The 22,649-nt window shown below is 51.6% G+C and overlaps 1 protein-coding gene across 1 annotated transcript; it reads left to right on the top strand.

Moving 5' to 3' along the window:
* Positions 1 to 5,478: 5,478 nt before the first annotated feature.
* Positions 5,479 to 9,065, top strand: FEM1A (fem-1 homolog A). Its single transcript, XM_005909015.3, is given in 2 exon segments — positions 5,479 to 7,092; positions 7,095 to 9,065. Coding segments are annotated over 2 exon segments (1,959 nt in total). The 5' UTR covers positions 5,479 to 5,609; the 3' UTR covers positions 7,571 to 9,065.
* Positions 9,066 to 22,649: the final 13,584 nt, after the last annotated feature.

Here is a 22,649-nt window from a genome sequence, read left to right as displayed (position 1 = left end):
AAACTCAGCCCGTAACACACACCTACAAATGAACACAGTTATTTAATTTCATACCAGCCTCTCCCTCCTTGAACCAGATTCCGGAGAGAAGGGGGGTTTGTGTATTTTTCTCCCAGTTGTGTCTCAGCTCCTAAAACAATGCCAACCCGACTGGTAACCTCATGAAATATTTATGGGATTGAATGAGGACGCCTTGTCTTTGGCATTGCTATCTTGGGGGTCTCTCATATTATTTTCCCTATGTTCCTGAACGTTTGAAATATTTTCTCATTAGAAAGATTTTAAAGCGCCCTCTGATGAAAGCCCCCCAGCTGGGGTTTGGCCCGCCCCAGAGGTCCCCGCGGCTTCCTTGCTTCTACGCGCAGGTGGCCCGGCCGTGGGCCCGCATCGGCTGCCGCGATTAGGCTGCGCGGGAGGGCAAGCGCGCAGCTGCGGGCGCCCCGCGGTGCGCACCTGGCGGGCCGCGGGGGATGTGCCCGCGCATGGGGGCCCGGACGTTTGCAGCCGCCCGGGCCTGGCGCGGGGACAGGCGCTGGGAGAACGGGCTCCCCAGATGCAGAGGGGTGAGAGAAGGGGCCGCCACCTGGGTGGGCCACCGTCGTTGCCAAATAGCGGGCCCTACTGTGCCTCCCTCCCTGGAAGCCTGCTGGGCGGCAGAAATAGTGGAGTTGGCCGAACAGCTAGGTTGGGTTCTCTGCCACGTGGTACGGATGACCAGGAACGAACTTTTTGGCCAACCCCAATGTATCACAAGAAGGAGGCTGATCCTGCCAGGGCCAGGAAACATTAGCAAGGGTGGTTGTTGTTTAGTCCTTAAGTCGTGCCGGACCTTTCACCACCCCATGGACTGTATGTAGCTCGCCAGGTCCTTCTTGTCCATTGGATTTCCCAAGCAAGAATACTGGGAATGAGTTGCCATTTCCTTCGCCAGAGGATCTTCCCTACCCAGGGATCGAACCTGAGTCTCCTGCATTGGCAGGCAGATTCTTTACTCCTGAGCCACCTGAGAAGCCCTAGGCAGGGTGTAGGTGTGGTTAAAATGGGCTTCCTGGAGCGACCTCTTTATTCACTGCCACTCATATTTATCAAGCGCCTACTGTGTGCTGCTAGAAACTGGGACACAGCAGTGAACACAAACAGCCAACCTCCCTGGCTTGTCTGGGCTGGCATGGTAAGCAGGCAGACTGATACATGCCATAAACACGCAAATGACATAGGAACTTAGGTAGCAAGCTGAAACGTGCTGTGGGAAACAAAATAGAGTGAGGCGGGACTTCCGGGGCCGTCCAGCGGTTGAGACTCGTGCTTTCTGTGCCGCCAGGGGGTTGGGAGGCTAGCCCTGGTTCCATTCCTGGTCAGGGAACTAAGATCCCACATAGGGGCCAGAAAATAATAAAAAGAAAGCAAGGTCGGGGGCCCTGGGAGGAGGGTTGCTGAGAATGCAGATACTCCCATCAATGGTTTTGAGCTACCTGGTGGAGTCATAGAGTGGAAAACTAGAAAGAGGTGGGCAGGTCCACACCACTGTGTGGTATTTCTGCCATGTAGATTCAGAGGCATAAGTCACCTTGAAAGATAGACAACAGCAATACTTAGTGAACACTTAGGAGGTGGTGAGGTTTTGAGTGTCACCTTTGTTTTTTATTGGGCTTCCCTTGTGGCTCAGCTGGTAAAGAATCTGCCTGCAACTCGGGAGACCTGGGTTCAATCCCTGGGTTGGGAAGACCCCCTGGAGAAGGGAAAGGCTACCCACTCCAGTATTCTGGCCTGGGGCTGCAAAGCATTGGACACGACTGAGCAACTTGCACTTTCACTTTTGTTTTTATATGACTTGTTAAGAGTTAAATCTCTGTGTTTTAATGTTCAATATTGGCTGGGTTTAATCTCTGGTTGTCAAAAATCCTGACAATTTAACAGCTCTTTTTTTTTTTTTTTTTTGGCTGTACTGGGTCTTAGTTGGGGCATACAGGATCTTTGTTGCTGCATGTGGGATCTAGTTCCCTGAGCAGGGATCAAACCTGGGCCCCCTGTATTGGGAGCGCAGAGTCTTAGCCACTGGACCACCAGCAAAGTCCTTGGTGCACTTAGAAAGGGGTAAAGGGACTGGAGCTCTCTTTCTTTCTCTCCTCTATGTGAGGAGGTGTCTACAAGCCAGGAAGAGAGTCTTTACCAGAAACCTAATCAGGCTGGCATCCTAACCTTCAACTTCTAGCCTCCAAAACTGTAAGAAATACATGTTCATTGTTAAAGCCACTGTGATGGTTAATTGTATGTGTCGATTGTGTGTGTGTGTGTGTTTTGTTTTGTTTTGTTTTGTTGGCAGCACTACACAACATTCAGAACTCCCCCAGCCAGGGACTGAACCCATGCCCCACTGCAGTGGAAGTTAACCACTGGACCACCAGGGAAGTCCGTACGTGTCAACTTGACTGGGCTAAGAGATGCCTAGGGAGCAGGTAAAACATTATTTCTGGGTGTGTTTGTGAGGGTGTTTCTGGAAGAGGTTAGTTAGCATTTGATTCACCCAATCCAAGAAGGGCAGGAATCGAACAAGGAAATGGAGGAAGGGTTAATTCTCTTCCTTCTTGAGCTGGGACATCCATATTTCCTGCCCTCAGACATCAGAGCTCCTGGGTTTCAGGGCTGCGGACTCAGTCTGAGTTACACCATCAGCTTTGCTTGTTCTCCAGCTTACAGATGGAAGATCACAGAACTTCTCAGACTCCATAGCCATACGAGTTCAGGGGTTATATTAGTCAGGAATCTCCAGAGAAACTGGAGAAGGAAAGTTCCCAGGGGCCCTGCAGGGCCCTCCCCAAATACAAAGCCCTTTTATGTCCCCTGCCTCTTGTCTGTAGTAAAGCTGAAGTCTCCTGGGCCTCCCTGAGTCACAAAAGAGCAGGCACAGGCAGTCACAGAGTAGGCACTAGAGGCATAGTCTCAGTGTCCAATGAAAGAATGAGATTAACACCATTGCTCGTAATCATCTATATCTTTGTGGGATTAGAATAATCATAGCTTGCTCTGCCCACATATGTAAGCAGGCAACTAAAACTGTTGGCAAATACATGCTACAGACCCATGTCAACATCTTCCTCTCTGAAAACACAGCGCTCTATGTCAGCATGAAGAAGTTACAGGAGATGGACCTCTGTCCCTAATCTCACAGAAGTGGAATGATGTCTGACAAGTGGGGATTTGTAAGCATCTCATTTGCCTCTTTCCTGTTTATCTATTTCTGTTCCCCTTAAACCTTAATCATAAAAAATGAGATCACTGGGTAGCATTCCTGACTTTTGCTTTACAGAATGTATACAATGCCCTTGCCTAACCTGTTGATTACTTTCCTGGATTAAAAGCTGTTAAGAATGAAGGACTGAAGAACTACTGGCTCTCTACTCCCAGCTTCCCCATAGCAAACCTGCAGGTGGACCATGCAGGCAAGACAGCATCCAGAGAAAGATCAGGAGGGACTTCCCTGGTGGTGGAGTGGCTAAGACTCCACACTGCCAAAGCAGGAGGTGCTGGTTCAATCCCCGGTCTGGAAACTAAGGTCTCAGACACAGGCAGTGTGGCCAAAGGGTTTGGAAAAAAAGACTACATTTTTTTTTTTATTAAAAAAAAGAAGATCAGGAGAAGTCAGTGGTCTGCACACACTGGAGAAAGGATGAAGAATCTTAGCTCTTACCATAATGATTAACTGAGACTCCCCTCTTTTTCCCTTTAAAAACTGTCATGGCTGAGCAGAATCTGCAGAGTTGGGCTCTAGACGTAAGTTAACCTTCTTCTCAAACTGCTGGCTTTTCTCAATAAACCATCCTTCCTTTCTACTGACACTTGCCACTAGATTATTGGCTTTTGATCAGTCAGCAGCCAAATCCTGAGTTTGGTAAATGTAATGTGTGTGTGTGTGTGTAGATATGAATATGGATATAATATATAAATAGCCTATTGGGTTCTGGAAAAATGAAAGTCACTCAGTCATGTCTAACTCTCTACAACCGGTAGACTGCAGCCCACCAGGCTCCTCTGTCCATGGAATTCTCCAGGCAAGAATACTGGAGTGGGCTGCCATTTCCTTCTCCAGTTTCTCTGGAGATTCCTAACTAATATAGCTACCCAGCCTGTGGTATTTATTACAACACCCTGAATTGATCAAAACATAGTATTTCACTAAGATTCAGGGATCAGAATGCCAATGGTGCCAGGGAGGACACCCACTAAGCCTTAGGTCAAGGAATCATCCAGGAAGACCTGAAGTCTCAGCTGAGACCTGAAAAAGGCCAACGGGGTAGCCAAGTGAAGAAGGTCTGGAACAGTATTCCAAGCAGAGGGAACAGCCCACACAAAAGTCAGGAGGTGTAGAGAACAGCATGCATTTCTTGAACATTCCTGGACATGGCAACTTCCTCATTTTTCCCATTATCTTCAATAACCCTGGGGCAGGCAGCAGCAAAATGGAAGTCAGACAGTGCTGGAGGTAAGGGTTTGTCTTTGAGTGTGGAGTTCTGTCTTCACAGGGGTGTCCATGTGAGCAGTCATCTGGGACCCCTCACTCAGAAGGGCCTGACGCTTTGTTTAATGCCCTGTTGTCTTTGTTGGAAAAATTTTAATCACTTTTGGACAAGGGGCTCTACATTTTCCATTTGCACTGGGCCTTGCAAATTATCACCGAGTCAATGTACATGAGTTTGAGCAAACTCCAGGAGACAGTGAGGAACAGAGAAGCTGCTGGAGTGCTGCAGTCCATGGGGCCGCAAAGAGTTGGACACGATTGAGCGACCGGACAACATTGAGGATGCTGAGGGGTGAATGAAGGAAAACTAAAATTTTAATAGGGTATTAATGAGTAAGTAAATAAATATATAAGTGTGTGAATGAACGAACAAATGAATGAGAAATGAACAAGCGCGCAGGACACGGACCCTTAGGGTCACCTGTACTTTCTGCTCTCCAAATGTACCCACTCCGACTCACTTTCCTGCCTCTCCTGAGCGCCCCCTGCCAGTGAGAGGTTTAGCCTCGCGAAGCCCAAATCGGACCACTCGCCTGGCTTCGCCTTCGTTCTCGCTTCTGGTTGGCTCCAAGTCGCTCGCCCTGCCTTTTATGGAATACAGTCCTCTGGCTGGAGTCAGCGTTTCCTGTCGGCTCAGGCACTGACAGCCACTAACAGCCACAGGAAGTACGTAACCAAACTTCCCTGGGTCCCACAAGCCATTGCGATAGCATTGGATGACGGAAGTCGTAGTCCGCGAGCAGCCAGTTTCCATCACAATTGGCTGGGATTGGAACTGCTATTCCCGCTATACAGCGTGCACCCACTTCGCCGCGGCTGGCCCGCGGCATTCTGGGAGTTGTAGTTCTACCACCTTACAGTTCTTCTTCTGTCCCACGGAGTGTGCCCGCTCAGAGAACTACATTTCCCTGCACATTTCCATGCTCCAACGGAAACAGGCCGCGGCAGCCATTTTATTCCGCCCCAGAAGCACCTAAGATGGCGGTGGGGGAGACGGTGAAGGTTGCCGCCTGCCCCTCGGGGCGCTAGTCCGCCGTCCCCCGGTCCCGTCGTCCCCCGGCGGCCGGCCCATGGCCTGGCGGAGGCCCAGATCATGGACCTCCACACCGCCGTGTACAATGCCGCCCGCGACGGCAAGCTGCAGCTCCTTCAGAAGCTGCTCAGCGGCCGGAGCCGCGAGGAGCTGGAAGAGCTGACGGGCGAGGTGGCCAGCGGGGGTACGCCGCTGCTCATCGCCGCCCGTTACGGCCACCTGGACGTAGTCGAGTACCTGGTGGACCGGTGCGGCGCGAGTGTGGAGGCGGGCGGCTCGGTGCACTTCGATGGCGAGATCATCGAGGGCGCGCCGCCGCTGTGGGCCGCCTCGGCCGCCGGCCACTTGGACGTGGTGCGGAGCCTGCTGCGCCGCGGGGCCTCGGTGAACCGCACCACGCGTACCAACTCGACGCCCCTGCGCGCCGCCTGCTTCGATGGGCACCTGGAGGTGGTGCGCTATTTGGTGGGCGAGCACCAGGCGGACCTGGAGGTGGCCAACCGGCACGGGCACACGTGCCTCATGATCTCCTGTTACAAGGGCCACCGCGAGATCGCCCGCTACCTGCTGGAGCAGGGCGCCCAGGTGAACCGGCGCAGCGCCAAGGGCAACACAGCCCTGCACGACTGCGCCGAGTCCGGCAGCCTGGAGATTCTGCAGCTGCTGCTCGGCTGCAACGCCCGCATGGAGCGTGATGGCTACGGCATGACACCGTTGCTGGCGGCCAGCGTGACGGGCCACACCAACATCGTGGAGTACCTCATCCAGGAGCAGCCTGCTGGGGACGAGCAGGCGCAGCCCGGGCTGGCCAGGGTGCAGCCCCAGGGCGCCCGCTCGTCCCCCGAGGAACCCCCGAGCGGTGAATCGTACGAGAGCTGCTGCCCCACCAGCAGGGAAGCCGCCGTGGAAGCCTTGGAGCTGCTGGGAGCCACCTACGTGGATAAGAAGCGGGATCTGCTCGGGGCCCTGAAACACTGGAGACGGGCCATGGAGCTGCGGCACCAGGGGGGCGAGTATCTGCCCAAACCGGAGCCCCCGCAACTGGTCCTGGCCTATGACTACTCGAGGGAGGTGAACACCACCGAAGAACTGGAGGCGCTCATCACCGACCCAGATGAGATGCGCATGCAGGCCCTGCTGATCCGAGAGCGCATCCTAGGTCCTTCCCACCCGGACACGTCTTACTACATCCGCTACCGGGGCGCTGTGTACGCCGATTCGGGCAACTTCGAGCGCTGCATCCGCCTTTGGAAGTATGCCCTGGACATGCAGCAAAACAACCTGGAGCCTCTGAGTCCCATGACGGCCAGCAGTTTCCTGTCCTTCGCCGAACTCTTCTCCTACGTGCTCCAGGACCGCTCGGCCAAGGGCAGCCTAGGCACGCCCATCGGCTTCGCAGACCTCATGGGGGTGCTGTGCAAAGGGGTGCGGGAAGTGGAGCGGGCCCTGCAGCTGCCCAAGGAGCCCGGGGACTCGGCACAGTTTACCAAGGCCCTGGCCATCATCCTCCACCTGCTCTACCTGCTGGAGAAGGTGGAGTGTACGCCGACCAGGAGCACCTGAAACACCAGACAGTCTACCGGCTGCTCAAGTGCGCCCCTCGTGGCAAGAACGGCTTCACCCCTTTGCACATGGCCGTGGATGCAGAGACCACCAACGTGGGCCGCTACCCGGTGGGCAGGTTCCCCTCCCTGCAGGTGGTCAAGGTGCTGCTGGACTGCGGGGCCGACCCAGATAGCCGGGACTTCGACAACAACACCCCACTGCACATCGCAGCACAGAACAACTGCCCGGGCATCATGAACGCCCTGATTGAGGCGGGGGCCCACATGGACGCCACCAACGCCTTCAAGAAGACGGCCTATGAGCTGCTGGACGAGAAGCTGCTGGCCAAGAGCACCATCCAGCCCTTCAACTACGTGACCCTGCAGTGCCTTGCGGCCCGCGCCCTGGACAAGAACAAGATCCCCTACAAGGGCTTCATCCCTGAGGAGCTGGAGGCCTTCATCGAGCTGCACTGACCACACTGACCACAGTGGGAGAGGCAAACCCCAGGAGGGCGGGGCCTGCACCGGTCCCACCCTCTCTCTGGGAGCACTTCCTGTGGCTAGAAACCTGGGAGAGCGACAAAGGGGAGGGGCTCTCCCGCCTCCATGGCCCCCCTCCCCTCTGCAGGGAGCGGGGATAGGAGTGAGCGAGCTGTCGGTGCTAGAAGCCTTCAGGGTGACGCGCTCGGAGAATGGACTTTATTGCAGGAGCCTGCGCACCCATCCTTGGCCTGAGAAGACGCTCAACCTCCCACACGCCCCGTTTGCCTGGGTTAAGGAGGGTCTTTCCTTCTGACTCAGAGGCGGATGAGTTGAAGCCATTGCCTTCCTCCCCCACCTAGAAACGCAGGAAGAAGCTGAGAGTTGGTCCGGTCTCTGGATAGACGTAGACCCCCCCAGTGCAGGGTTAGGACGGGGGGCCCTGAGGGGAAACTGGGAGACCTGCCTTTTCTAGCACGTTCACACCTGCTCCCTCCACCCTGCAGTGGGTAAGGGTCTCCACCCGGGGAGGGGCAGCCTGCCCTTTGCGTAGCTTTCGTGGTTTGGTGTTCTGTTTATTTACTAAGCGGGCAGGTTACAGGTGTGATGCAGGAGTCCTGAAGTTTTGCTGCCATATACTTTTTTTCTTTTTCTAAAATTTTTGGTTTGTCAGACTCGCTAAGTTATTTTCATGCAGCAAGGGTTTTGTCGTGCCCGAGGTGGCCCAGCCGGCAGAGGTGAGCTTTATTGTGTTAAGGAAGGGAGGTGCCAGCCCCACGTATCCGTCCCCAGAGCGAAGGTGACAGTACGTTTCTTTCTGATAGTTCACTCTTAGCCTTTTTTAGGGGCCAGGCTGCTTCTCGCCCAGCAAAACCTAGCATGGTTGGTTTGGGCTTTGGTTTTCACAATTTATGAGTTAAAACCGCAGGCCGCTTCCACATCACAAGTCACGCCCGACGGCACAGGTGCGTGGCCAGCATCCTGAGTGGCTGTGTCCAGTTTTTAGCTGCTCGGAGACCTGGATGCAGGTGACCCTGAGGCAACGCCAGGTACACTGTTGACCCACTGTGTCAGCTAGATAGACGGTGGGTGTCTCTCGGCCTCCCGTCACTGGGGGCTTCTGGGGAGGGGGATTGTTAGTCCTCCTGCCAGAGAACCCTCCCCAGTGGGATTCTCAGGGCCTGTCCTCCATGGCCCTGGCCGCCAGCAGGAGAGTGTCCTTGGCCTGTTGGGAGAGCGGAAGGGGACTGGAGCCGGTGCCCCTCCCGCAGCCTTGTCACGGGGCAGCTACACTGATGGAAGTCTTCCGCAGCACAGTGGGTCCCCGGATGCCCCGCCCCCAGCGAGGGAACCAGGTCTCTTTGGATTTGCAGTGTTAGTTAGGACGTTCTTTATTTCCAAGACCAGGTTTTGCCTTCCATCAAGGCGGGAACCGCCCTCACTGTCCCTCCTGAAGCCCGGAATAAAAAGAGGAGGAGTGTCAACTGCATGTGCGGTGCTGTTGTTCAACCTTGTGTTAAATGGACGACTTGGGGGGGCGGGCGGAAGGGAGTGCTGAGTGGGTGGGGGAGGAGGGGTCTGCCTGGTGTGGAAGGCCCAGGTAAGGAGCACGGCTCCCATCCCAGTTTATGTCCTGGGGCTTAGTGTCAGAGTTAGTCAGGAAAATGTATTACTGCAGAAAAAACATAAAACCACTGACTTAGTCGTCAACTCTGCTGTGCAGGAGGGTTGCCTCAGAGGAGAGCATGGCATGATTTGACCTTCCGGAAGGTCTAAGGGAACAGGAAGGCCCCCAACTCAGCCCTGCTTCCCTGAGACCATGTGATGGAGCCTATGAACCCTCTGGTCCAAGAGGTCTCTGCATAAACTTGGGTTTCCCAGAGGAAAGTCCCACCCTTTCCTTTTGTCCTGCCATGTTGTTAAATTCTGATTTTCTCTGCACTGGCATCGTCAGTCAACTCCTCGCCCACAGCACCGTCCTGGGAGTCCGATGTTGACTGTTTCCCCAGGGCCTGCCTTGCACCAGGCCGGGTTCAAGCCCCTGTAGAGGAAAGGATTGACCCAGCCATACCTGAGGCAGGCATCTCCCCACATCCTCACCTCCCGAGACAACAGGGAGACTGTGCCTTGGGGCCGTCTCACTTCCAGTGGCAAATTGGGCTGGAGGGTTCTCCAACTCCTGATTTCATGGGGACCCAACGACCCTTACCAGCCGACACCACTCAGCAGCCTCCCAGGAGACACCTGCACTGGCAGCATTTACTGAACCCCGACTGGGTGGTAGGCCCCATTCGTGGGTTTGACAGGACTCACCAAAGAGGGGAACCCATGTGGGCCAAATGCATGCTTTAAAAGCTCACGCCTGAGACTTGTGACTTAAGCCCGAGACTCTCAGAGAAGGCCATCGTAAAGCTCAGGCAGATTTCCAGTGTGGGTTGACCCAGCAGCTCAGAACTTAGGAATGACACGGGTCCTCCTGGGTCCTGACATGGCGGCCAGCGGAAGGCCACGTGGCAGCCAACATCGAGACATTCACTGGGACTGGATGGGCCACAGCAGCCCAGGTGTGGGTCATGCTGACAGTCAATTATTGTTTAGCCACCAAGTCGTGTCCCACTCTTTTCTGATCCCCTGGACTGTAGCCCACCAGGCTCCTCAAGAACATATGAGTGGGTTGTCATTTCCTTCTCCAGGGGATCTTCCAGATCCAGCAGTCAAATCTGCATTTCCTGCATTGGCAGGTGGATTCTTTACCACTGAGCCACCTGGGAAACCCGGGTCAATTATTATGTGCAAGTTATCAGTGACGAGACAAGCTCAGAGAGGCCAAGTGGTCTGCCCCAGGTCACACAGCCAGGGTGGTGGCCCACCTTGCTGGTAGGCGCAGCAGACAAAGGCTCAGAGTGAGGAGGTTTGCCTGCGCTCACCGGGGGCAAGGCTGAGACCCAAGGTTGAAGGCATTGAAAGTGTGCAGCCCACCCCACCAGGGGGAGCCTCTGCCCCTCTCAGTGTCACCCCTACCCCACTTCTGGCCTCCACACAACGGAGTCAGCCTGAAGTTCTGCTCACTGACTCATCTGTTCAGTTAATGCCTGCCTCAGATCTTGCGGAACCCTGGGAGTGTCTGTGCTGGTCCCCACTGAGTGACCCCTGTGGTGAGTGAAAGAACCAATGCCTCTTGCCTCTGGAGATTCCAGTCCTCCTCTAACAACTGGGAGCAACCCCTGATGGCTCTGCCACACACGGAACCCGCCACCCCCACGGGATTCCAGGACTGTCATCTGAGCAGTGTTTACAGGGAGCAGAGCGTCCCAGCCCGAGGTTAAAGATAGCACACCTCAGGGGCTCACATCACAGGCCCAAAAGGAGATGATGGGCCAGCCCCCAGTGGTGGCACTCGGCTGGCACTGCAGGGTGCTGACCCCGTGTCCCTGCAGAAAGGTTGGGGGGTGTGGAGTCCTTTGGGAGATTCACTTAGGACTGGGTAAAGGTGGGGGTGGGGGGGATCCACCCAGTGGTTGCCACAACAAGTGTTAAGCAAGACCCAGTGCAGATGCGGGCAGCACCATCCGTCCTGGGGGCGAGGGGGATCAGGGGGAGGGAGTGTTCCCTCCTCTGGCCTGATCATCTGTCTTTTTAGTAGGTTGCAAAAGAGACGGTGATCCTCCACAGTGAACAGGACATTTGAGATCCTCCAGTGCAGCCAACTCCCCCTGACCTGAGTTCTGATGTCTTCTATTAAAAGCCTGTCAAGCAATGGTCTTGCTCGAATGTCACCTCCTCCATGAAGCCCTCCCAGATCATATCAATAATGTGGCCCCAGACAACCTCTACCCCATCCTCCTGTGTACTTGCCTCTTAATCCTTAAAATGTTAACCCTGTCACCTTTTTCTTTGTTTCCTTGTTTATTCATCATGTCCCTTCCTTAGAATGGCAGCTACTCAAGTTCATCCCATGCTGCATCCATAGCACCTAGAAGAGGGCCTAACTCAGTAGTTCATTAAGCATTTGTTGAATGAATAAATGAGCTCACATGGCTCATTCAAAAAAAAGAACAAGGAGCTCTGTGTGGCTGAATCAGAGTGAGTGAGGAGACTGGACTTCCTTGGTGGTCCAGTGTTTAATACTCTGAGTTTCCACTGCAAGAGATGCAGGTCCAATCCGTTACTGGGGAACTAAGATCCCACAGGCTGTGCGGTGTGACCAAAAAGAAAAGGGGGGAATGCAGGAGGAGCTGGTGGACACAGGCAGATGGTGTAGGGCCTTAAGGCCCTACAGAACAGAGTAATATTTACCCTCAGGGCTGTGGGGAACCAAAGCAGAATTTCACACCAAGGAGAGACATGGCCTGATTTAAGCCTTGAGATCACTGGCTGCAGCTGGAAGAACGGATTGGAGGAGGCGGTGGGATGCAGAGAAATGAACATATTTCAGATCTTTGGAGGAGGGCTGGCAGGACTCGATGAACTGGTTTGGGGAAGAAGAGTCTGAGGTGACTCCTGAGCTTGTTGGCCAGAACCAATAAGTGGATGGATGGTGGGTCCGTTTGATGGGCCAGGGACAAATGGAGCAGAGTTGCTGACTCAGAGTGACTCCAGGGCCTAATGGGAGCTCCACTGGAGCGGCCTCGTTCACCACTGTTTAGTCAATACTAGGAAAATGCCTGGCAAGTAGTGGGAGTTCAGTCACTACGTGTTGACTGATAAAAGGCTTTTAGCCCCGGGGAAGGCATGTGAGTGAGCTGGTGGGTCGGCAGCTGTGACCCAGCTTCAGTCAAAGAAGAAATCACCAAGAAAACTAGAGAATTCTTTGAGCATTTTGCTGCTGTTGTTGACTTGCTCAGTCGTGTCTGACTCTTTTGGGACCCCATAGCCTGCTAGACTCCTCATACAGCACAAGGTACGCTAATGTGTGCAGTGCAGCTCAAGCAGTGCTTAGAGGGCAACGTGGAGCTTTAAGTGCTTGCGCTAGAAGACAAGAAAAGCAGAATCTGCAAACTGTGGCCCATGGGCCAAATCCAGCCTCATTTTCACAAATTAAGTGTTACTGGCACAGCCACATTCCTGTGCTCACACCTTCCCTGTGGCCACGCTCACGCTGCAGTGGCAGAACTGAGAAGTTATGCTAGAGACGCATCTGGCCCCCAAAGCCTAAAATATGTACTTAATAAATTAATAATTAATATTAATATAATGTTTAGCCCTTTATAGATAGAAGCATGCCAATGCCTGATCTAAAATCTCACCTTACAAAGCTAGACAATTCAGTGCCAACTAAATCCAAAAAATAAAGAGTGGAAATCAACAAAATAGAAATGGGCAAATGATAGAGTAAAAACCAATGAAAGCAAAGCTGGTTCTTTAGAAAGTTTAAGAAAATGGAATGAAACACAGAAGCTTGCCTGGTGGTCCAGTGGTGAAGACCCTGCTTCTAATGCAGGGGATGTGGGTTCAATCCCTGGTCAGGGAGCTAAGATCTCATATGCCTTGAGGTCAAATACACAAAACATAAAGCAGAAACAATATTGTAACAAATTAAATAAAGACTTTAAAAAGTGACCACATAAAAAAATATTGACTGAAACAGATGGGCTGGTGGGGTGGGGTTCTAGATTCTGCCCTGCGGTTACCACCTTGCAATCAATCCTCCGATATAGTCCAGCTTCCTCACTCAGAATGAATATGTTCACTGGGCAGTGTGGTGTGGTGCCTTAGGACACAGGCCATATTACCTTGGGAATGGCACTTCCTCTCCCTGAGCCTCAGTTTCCTCATCTGTGAAATGGGGTTGGTGGTAGCAGCTGCCTACCAGCATTGCAGTGCAGTGGGTTCAGTCACCCAGTTGTGTCCAACTCTGCAACACCAGGGATTGTAGCCCACCAGTCTCTTCTGTCCATGGAATTTTCCAGGCAACAATACTGGAGTGGGCATGAAGAATTAAATGAGTTTATCCAAGAAACCCTGGCACACAGGAAAGTGCTCAGCGAAGCTGTCATAGGTGCCTACTGCCTGCACACTCATTTATACATAACAATCACAGGTGACCTGTAAAAAAACTTTAGTAATTATACATTTATTTGAATGTGTTTTGGGGAACAAAGTATGGCTAGGCCCTCTATTTCCAATATGTGAATTCATAGATGTTAATACTTGAAAAGTTCAAAATAAAGACAAGTTCATATTTTTTTACAATCTTTTTCTGAGATAAAACCTTATCATTTTATTTATTTAAAATCTTAAGATGATTCTTTTAAGGGTTTGGGGTGTTTTGTTTTTTTTTTTTGCATTTAAAAATATATATATATATTTTTTTTTTTTTTTTTTTTAATTTATTTTTGACTGCACCACGAGGCATGTGGGATCTTAGTTTCCCCGCCAAGGATCAATCCCGCCTCCCCTGCATTGGAAATGTGGAGGCTTAACCTCTGGACCCACAGGGAAGTCCCAAGTTTCACCACTTTAAATGTACAGTTAGTGGCTTTAGTATAACCTTAAGGATGCCACCATCAGCCCTATCTAATTCCAGGAAGAAAAAAAAAAGTTGGTTTTTAAATCTGTTTAAAGAAAAATATTAAACGACTCAAGGAATAGAAATTAAGTAAGAAGGCAGATGGCCAGCAGCAATGCTGAGGAGGGTAGACAGGTAAGCAAAGCCTGCGAATCCCCGGGAGGCTTTGAGAGGGCGTGATGGCCCAGACTGACAGAAGGGGCCTCTAAGAAACACCAGGGATGCGAATGTGTGCAGCACCTGCTGAGGGGTCAGGGGGAACCCCAGGGAGCCTCGGGTAAAAATAAGAGATGGGGCTAGGGCCCTCTGAGAGGTCAGGCCGTTCCTTTTCTCAGGAAGAGGACCATTTTTTAAAAAACTTCCTTTGGAAATTGGAAACCCTGGGCTCCTTCCAGGGCTATAAAAAGGCAGTGTGTTCACTGACCAGGTTAAAAATAAAAGATCCCCACCCAGGGGCATTTGGGGTTGGGAGGAGACACTGTGTAGCAAGGCAGGGTAGGTCTTCTGTGTGACCTAAGGCAGGTGTCTGCCCTCTCTGGCCTCTGGTCTCCAACAGCATTAGACTGAACGATTTCCAAACATCCAGTGAATGGGCATGTTTATACAGCTGCTGATCTTATTTACAGAGATTGTTAACAGGGAGAGTGGCCTTTGGCATGGCCTGGAAGCTGGCACTCTCTGGCGGTTCTGACTCCCTCCCTGCCTGGTTTCTTTTAGGAAGAAGCCCTTTCCTGGCCACCGGGAAGGAGAGGCAGGAGCTGCTGTTCAAGGGTGCCCCCTAGTGTAAGTGAATGCTCATCGCAGCATCTTGTTAGTCACTAAGTCCTGTCCGACTCTGCAACCCCATGGACTGCAGCGTGCCAGGGTTCCCTGTCTTTCCCTACCTCCTGGAGTTTGCTCAAACTCATGTCCCTTGAGTCAGTGACTCTGGATCCCCACAAATAAAGGAACCATCCTGTTCTCCCCTCTGCCCCGCCCCCTCCCCGCCGCACGGCTGGACACAGTTCTGTACCAGGTTGGACCACACTGGCTCTGCCCTCCCCTTCCCAAGCCCCAGGCTCCTTCCCACCACAGGGCCTTATGCTGGGCTCTGCCCCTTACCTAGAACACCCTTTATCCCTGGAATGAGCCCCTCCAGGAAGCCTCCCACAGCCACTCTTATCCCTGTTTCCCCTTCCACCATGTCCCACCACACCCAGGACCATCTTGGTTGTAACCACTTACTCTAATCTCTATCTCCCCCACAGATGTGTGAGCAGAAACAGGGTCTGCTTTAATCAACAGTGTGTCTGAAACAGTCCCTGGCATACAGTCGGTGCCAATACACACTGTTCAGTAAATACCTTGTATTGTGTATTGAACAGTGTTCAATACACACTGTTCACTCACTGGCAGGCAAGAAGGGAACATAGTATCAAGAGTCTGTTTTGCACAGCAAGGGAAACCATAAACAAAAGGAAAAGAAGACAACCTAAGACTACCAGAAAATATTTGCAAATGATGCAACTGACAAGGGCTTCATTTCCAAAACATACAGTTATACAACTCAATAACAAAAACAAACAACCCAATCTAAAAATGGGCAGAAGACCTAAATAGACATTTCTCCAAGGAAGACATACAGATGGAAAATAGGCACCTAAAAGATGGTCAATATCATTGATCATAAGAGAAATGAAGATCAAAAACTAAAATTAGGTACCACCTCACACTGGTCAGAATGGCCATCGTTAAAAATGCTCTGGAAATGCTGGAGAGGATGTGGAGAAAAGAGAACCCTCTTATACCTTTGGTGGGGATGTACAATTGGTGCAGCCACTATGAAGAACAGTATGGAGGTTCCTTAAAAAAAATAAAAATAGAACAACCTGCAACTCCCCTAAGTGAAGTCGCTCAGTCGTGTCCGGCTCTTTGCGACCCCGTGGACTGTAGCCTACCAGGCTCCTCCATCCATGGGATTCTCCAGGCAAGAATACTGGAGTGGGTTGCCATTTCCTTCTCCAGGGGATCTTCCTGACCCAGGGATCGAACCCATGTCTCCCGCATTGCGGGCAGACGCTTTAACCTCTGAGCCACCAGGGAAGCAACTGCACTAGTGGGCATATATATGAAGAAAGCTCTAATTTGAAAAGATACATGTACCTGTATGTTCATAGCAACACTATTTACAATAGCCATGACACAGAAGCAATCTGAGTAGCCATCAACAGATAAATGGATGAAGAAGCAGCAGTACCTGTATACAATGGGATACTGCTGCTGCTAAGTCGCTTCAGTTGTGTCCGACTCTGTGCGACCCCATAGACAGCAGTATTCTGTATTAAACCATAACAGAAAATAATATGAAAATATATACATATGTATAACTGAATCACCTTGCTGTAAACCAGAAAAAGAGATTGTTTTAAAGACAAAAACAGACTTAAGCAGTAATGCAAATTCAGGCAGACCTCAGAGGCACTGTAAGTTTGGGTCCAGACTGTGGCAATAAAGTGAATATCGTAATAAATCAAGTCACACAAATTTTGAGGTTTCCCAGTGCATGTGTGTGTGTGTGCACGCTCAGTCGTTTAGTGTCCGACTCTGCAACCCCGTGGACCAGGCTGCTCTGTCCACGGGATTTCCCAGGCAAGAATACTGGAGTGGGCTGCCATTCCCTTCTCCAGTTCCCAGTGTATATAAGTTAAATTTACACTAAGACTGTATTCTGTTAAATGTGCAGGACTTCCCTGGTGGTCCAGTGGTGAAGAATCGGCCTGCCAATGGAGACACAAGTTCTATCCCTGGTCTGGGAAGATCCCACAGATGCCTCAGAAGCAGCTAAGCCCGTGTGCCACAACTATTGAGCTTGTGCTCTAGAGCCCGGGATCTGCAACTACGGAGCCCACCGGCTGCAATTACTGAAGCCCAGGTGCCCTAGAACCCGCGCTCTGCAACAAGAGAAGCCACCGTCACGAGAAGCCTGTGCGCTGCAACGAAGAGTCATCCCTGCCCGCCACAATGAAGACCCAGCACAGCCCAAAATAAACATAAATAAATAAAAATAAAAGTGTGCAGCAGTTCTCTCATTTAGCGTAGCTGCCTTCCTGAATGACCTGAGCCAGATTTTCTGGAGGACTTGCAGCAGCTACTACACCAGCGCTCACTCCTTCCCCTTGCGCTGTTCTGCTATGAAGACGGCCTCTTTCCTTCAACCTCATGAACCCCCTTCTGCGGGCCTCACACTTTTCTCCTGTAGGCTCCTCACCTCTCTCTGCCGTCACAGAACTGAAGAGGGCTAGGGCCGGGGTCTGGATGAGGCTTTGGCTTACAGGAAGGAATGCTGTGGCTGGTTTGATCTCCTATCCCGACCACAGAAACTTTCTCCCTATCAGCAGTGAGGCTATTTCATTCTGTTATCATTCGTGCATTCACTGGAGTAGCACTTGATTTCCTTCAAAGCCTTTTCCTTTCTTTGCATTCACAACTTGGCTAATTATTTGTAGCAAGAGGCCCAGCGATCAGCTGCTCTCTGCTTTTGGCATGCCTTCCTTATGAAGCTTCATCTCTAGCTTCTGATTTACAGAGATGTGTGATTCTTCCTTTCCATAGAACATGTAGAGGCCATTGTGGGGTTGTTCACTGACCTAATTTCAATATTCTTGTGTCTCAGGGGATAAGGGGGCCCAAGGAGAGGGGAAGAGAGGGGGAATGAGCTAGCGGGTGCGGCAATCAGAACACACACACACACACGCACAGTGGGGACTTCCCTGGCAGTCAAATGATTAAGACTTTGCCTTCCAATGCAGGGACTGTAGGTTTGATCCCTGGTCAGGCAGTCTAAAAAATAAAACATAAGACAGAAGTGATATTGTAATAAATTCAATAAAGACTTTAAAAATGATCCACATCAAAAAAAATTTTTTAAAACACATATATATTTATTAAGTTCACAGTCTTATATGGCATCCCCAAAATTACAATAGTCAAAGAGCACTGATCACAGCTCATTGTGACAAATACAATCATGATGAAAAAGTCTGAAATTCTGTGTGAATTACCAAAACGTGGCACCGAGACACAAAGGGAGCAGAGGCTGTTGGGAAAATGGTGCTGATCGACTTGCTTGTTGCAGAGTTGCCACAGACCTTCAATTTGTTTAAAAAAAAAATGCAATATTTGTGGAGGGCAATAAAGTGAAACAGGATACAACAAGGTATGTTTGTTCACTTATTGACAGCCTACTGTGTACAAGGTACAGTGAAGTCAGACAAACGTTGTGCCCTCCGAAAGAAGACCAATAACAATGTGTGTGATGACTAGGTAACTTCTATTTGTCCCAAAGTGCTCAGAGTTATGGAAAAAGAAGGCATAGTCAGGGGGGTTGGTGGGTGCCATTGAAGATGAATTTTAAATGGGGGGACCTCATAGAAGCCTCTATTGAGAGAGTGACATTTGAGCAAAGATCTGGAGAAGGTGAGAGAAGGAGCTGTGGCAGAGTGTGAAGGGAGGACACTGGGCAGTGAGCAGAGCATATGCAAAGGCCCTGGGGCAGGACTGTGCCTAGTGTGTTAGAGGAACTAACAAGGAAGGAACTAGCAAGGAAGTCTGTATGGCTGGAGTCAAGTGGGCGAGGGGGAGACAGGGAGGAGCGGAGGGCACGGAGGAAATGCACAGGTCGTTCAGGTAGGACTTGGAGGTTTACTCCCAGGGAGGTGAGACCCTGGAGGGTTAAGGGCAGAGGAGGGGCAGGGCCTGCCTTCTTGTGGATGCTGCAGGGAGGGCAGACTGGCAGTGAGCCTGGGAGTCTAGGGACCAGGATGCAGGTAATGGCGCTGGTCCAAGTGGGAGCAGAAGGGGGAGAGAAGTGGGTGGGCTCTGGACAGTTTTTTGAAAGCAGAAGCAGAAACCTTGACTGACAGGTTAGTCGAGGGTGCCTGCCATCTTCTAGCTGAGCAACTCCCAGGACAGAGCTTCCATCCACAAAGAAGAGACGTAGGGGGAACAGGTTAGGGAGGCTGGTCAGACACAGAGTGGCCATGCTGAGTGTGAGATGCCCCCCATGAACCCCCAGCACCTGGAGACGTCGAGGCATCTGGAACCTGGAGCTCAAGGAAGGTCCAAGCTGGAGACAGGGCTGAGTGTACAGTTGAGGCCACTGAGGAGGGGAGAGACCCCAGGGAGTCCAGGAGAGTGGGGAGGGATGGCGTGGGGCGTGAAGGGGGTGAGAGAATATGGGCACTGAAGCCATGTGAAGACGGAGGTTTTGGAGGCCAACAGGCAAGTAGACACTTCAGACAAGGGGAGGAGGACAGAGAAGTGATCCCTGGACTTCACAACTCAGTACTAATGATCTAAACCAGGGCGGTTTCTGCAGCCTTGGGAGGAAGGCAGGCTGATTCCAGAGCAAGCACTTCAGGAAAGACCCCACCCTGGCCCCTCTCAGGGTGGAGCCCCCTTTCTAGAAGGCCCTCTATTTGCATGGGCAGAAGAGTGGGGCAGGGGGTGGCTACACAGCCTCCAGAAACTTCCTCCTTCTGACTCCACTAGACTTTCATTTTCCGGAGCTAGTGCCTGTCTGGCCTGGTTGTGGGTCAGGGCAACCAGCATCAAGACTTCTGGCAAAGGCCCAGGACAGAGCCAGACCTGAGCAGGAAGCAGATGCTTCTAGAAGAACCAAGACACTGGTTGCCTCATCACGGGCCATCTGCAGACCTCCACACCAGCACCCTGGTGGACAACTCTGCCCAGGCATGTGTTTGTTCATTACCTCACCTAAGGCGAGAGCCTGGACACTCCATGGCCATCACTGGGTGGCGATGGTGCAACCAGACAATAAAAAGTAAAAGTGTGATTTCTCATATTTTTGTCCCACCCTGCAATGGATTGCCTGATCAACCCCGAGGCACCCCACTGCTCTAGCTATCCAGCTTCCAAGAGTGTTTCTCATACGGGTTATGAAGGGGATTTGGGGAAAAGAATACTATGCAGCCATGAAAAAGAATAAGAACTTACAAACAGTGGTAGCCCATGCTCCTGATAATAGGGGTGGCCTAAGAATGCATGTTTGTGCTCTGCTGAGTGAAAGAAGTCAGACGCCAAAGACCACATACTGTGTGATACCATTGATATGAAACGTCCAGAGACAGAAAGCAGATTCATGGTTGCCAGGGTCTGAGGAGGCGGCTGCCAAGTGACTGCTACTGGGGATGTGGCTTCTTTAAGGAGTGATGAGAACATTCTGGAATTGGTGATGACTTTGCAATATATTGATTATATGAAAAAATTAAAAAAACTCCCACCCCCCCCTTTTTTTTTTGCGGGGGAAGGGGGCTGTACTGGGTCTTTGCTCCTGCAAAAGAGCTTTTTCTAGTTATGGCTAGCAGGGCCTACTCTCCAGTTGCAGCGCTCAGGTTTCTGATTGCAGTGACTTCTCTTGTTTCCAAGCACAGGCTCTAGAGCACTTGGGCTCAGTAGTTGTGGCTGAGAGTAGTTGTGGCTCTACAGCATATGGAATCTTCCCGGACCAGGGATCAAACCAGTGTCTCTTGCATTGCAAGGTGGGTTCTTAGCTACTGGACCACCAGGGAAGCCCCTCCTCTGTTTTCCCTTCAAGGCTGTTTGGTCTAGAGGAAGCACCCTCAGGCCCCTGGAGCCATGTGAGGTAAGCTGCTCTCTGAGCTGGAGGTGGCCACCAGGGGGCGCTGGGGCAGCAGGAATTGTGGCCTCCTGTGAAGTTGACCTTCCCTACAGGGTCTCCCCTCCAGGCCTTTGCCAGTGCTGTGCCCACCCCCAGGGACACTTTTGTCCACCAATGGTTCATTCTGACATAAGTCAGCTGACTTCCTCCTTCCAGAAGGTCCTCTTAATTCCCCCCAGGCTGGTCAAGGATCCCCTTTGAGCCCCCTACACTTTATCACAGTCCTGACCACCCTGTAACTCTGTCTCTGAAACTGCTCCATGACCCCTGGAAGGACAGAACAGAGGTGTCTCGGGTCACCTAAGGGGGTGACCACTCAGTCATCCCTACATCAAAGGGCCTGCACATTGTAGGAGCTCAGTAAATGTTGGTTGGCTAAATGGATGGAAGAATCCACATCCTCTCCACTTACTGCCCAGTAAGCTCCATGGGGGCAGGGACCAGGCCTGTGACCACAGCGCTCAGCAGGGTCTGCCCACAGTACGTGCTCACTAACTGTCTGTCAAAAGGATTCACTTTACTGAATAGTTATTGTGTGCCACGGTCTGTGGTGGGTTCTGAAAATGCTGCAGTGAGCAAGACAGATCAGCCTCAAGCTCCCTCAGGGTGGGCAGGCTGTAGTGGAGAAGCCAGAAATTAGCAAGTAATGAACAGGAATATTTCAAAGAATTTTTTAAAATCAAGGCCATAAATTCACAAGCTGCTAAAATCCAGTAGAGAGACACCTGGCTCCTTATCCTGCCCCAAAAGACTGCTTGTGAGCTGTATGACCTTAGATAAATGACACCACCCCTCCTGACCTCAGTTTTCTCATCTGTAAACTGGGAACACTGTTTCTAGCTCCCATGGCCATTGAGAGAATGAAGTGAGTGCAGGCATGCAAGCTCGGTCACTCAGTCGTGTCCAATTCTTTGCCACCCCATGGACCTAGCCTGCCAGGTTCCTCTGTCCATGGAATTTTCCAGGTAAGAATACTGGAGCAGGTTGCCATTTCCTCCTCTAGGGGATCTTCCCGACCCAGAGATCAAACTCATGTCTCCTGCATTGGCAGGCAGATTCTATACCACTGAGCCACTTGGGATGCCAGGCACTACGTGAAGCCCTCAGCTCAGGGCTTTCAAAATGATCATTTTTAAATACATTGGGTTGATGCAGTGATATACCTACCAGAGTTCCAGACCGAAGCTTCCCGGGTCCATGGCACAGGTGAGAAAGATGCGGCCCAGAAAAGGGCTGTGACTTGTGACTCACATTTCAGGGACGAAATAAAAGCTCACGTTCTGAATGCGTCCACTTCTCCTCCCTCTTCTGCCTCCACCGGGGTCTAACCTCCAGCCTCACTGGCCTGGACTCAGAGCTTCTGCCTCGCTCCCCAGTCTGCCCTCCCTGCAGCAGCCATCAGAGGGCGCATGTGAGCACCTGAGTCAGACTTCGCCCCTCTTTTGCCCGTAGCCCTCCAGGGCTCACAACTCCCTGAGAGCAAAAACCTAAGTCCTCCTGCAGCCCACAAAGCCCTGCACGACCTGCCTGTCCCCTCTCTCCCGGACCTCCTCCCTCTATCCCCCTCACCTACTCTGTCTGTCTTTGCTGTTCACGCAACAGTATATGCGGTCCTGCCCCAGGGTCTTTGCACAGCCTGTATCCTCTGCCCAGAAGATCACCTTCCTTTCCAAGTTCTTCCCATGATGACCAGCTCTTTTTCTTTCTCTAGATATTGGCTGTAATACAACCTCCTCAGAGAAGCCCTTCCTGGCTATCTGGGCCAAAGTTCTTGCTCATGAGGCACTACCATTAGGTGCCCTGTTTATTTCCTCTAAGTCTCCTCACTGAAACTACCTCACTTCCTCATTTGATGACTCATTCCCTGCTCCCTCCCTTCCACCTCC

This window comes from Bos mutus, chromosome 7 (assembly GCF_027580195.1).
Source record: "Bos mutus isolate GX-2022 chromosome 7, NWIPB_WYAK_1.1, whole genome shotgun sequence".
In the NCBI taxonomy this organism is placed as follows: domain Eukaryota; kingdom Metazoa; phylum Chordata; class Mammalia; order Artiodactyla; family Bovidae; genus Bos; species Bos mutus.
This window is presented reverse-complemented; position numbering and strand designations above follow the sequence as displayed.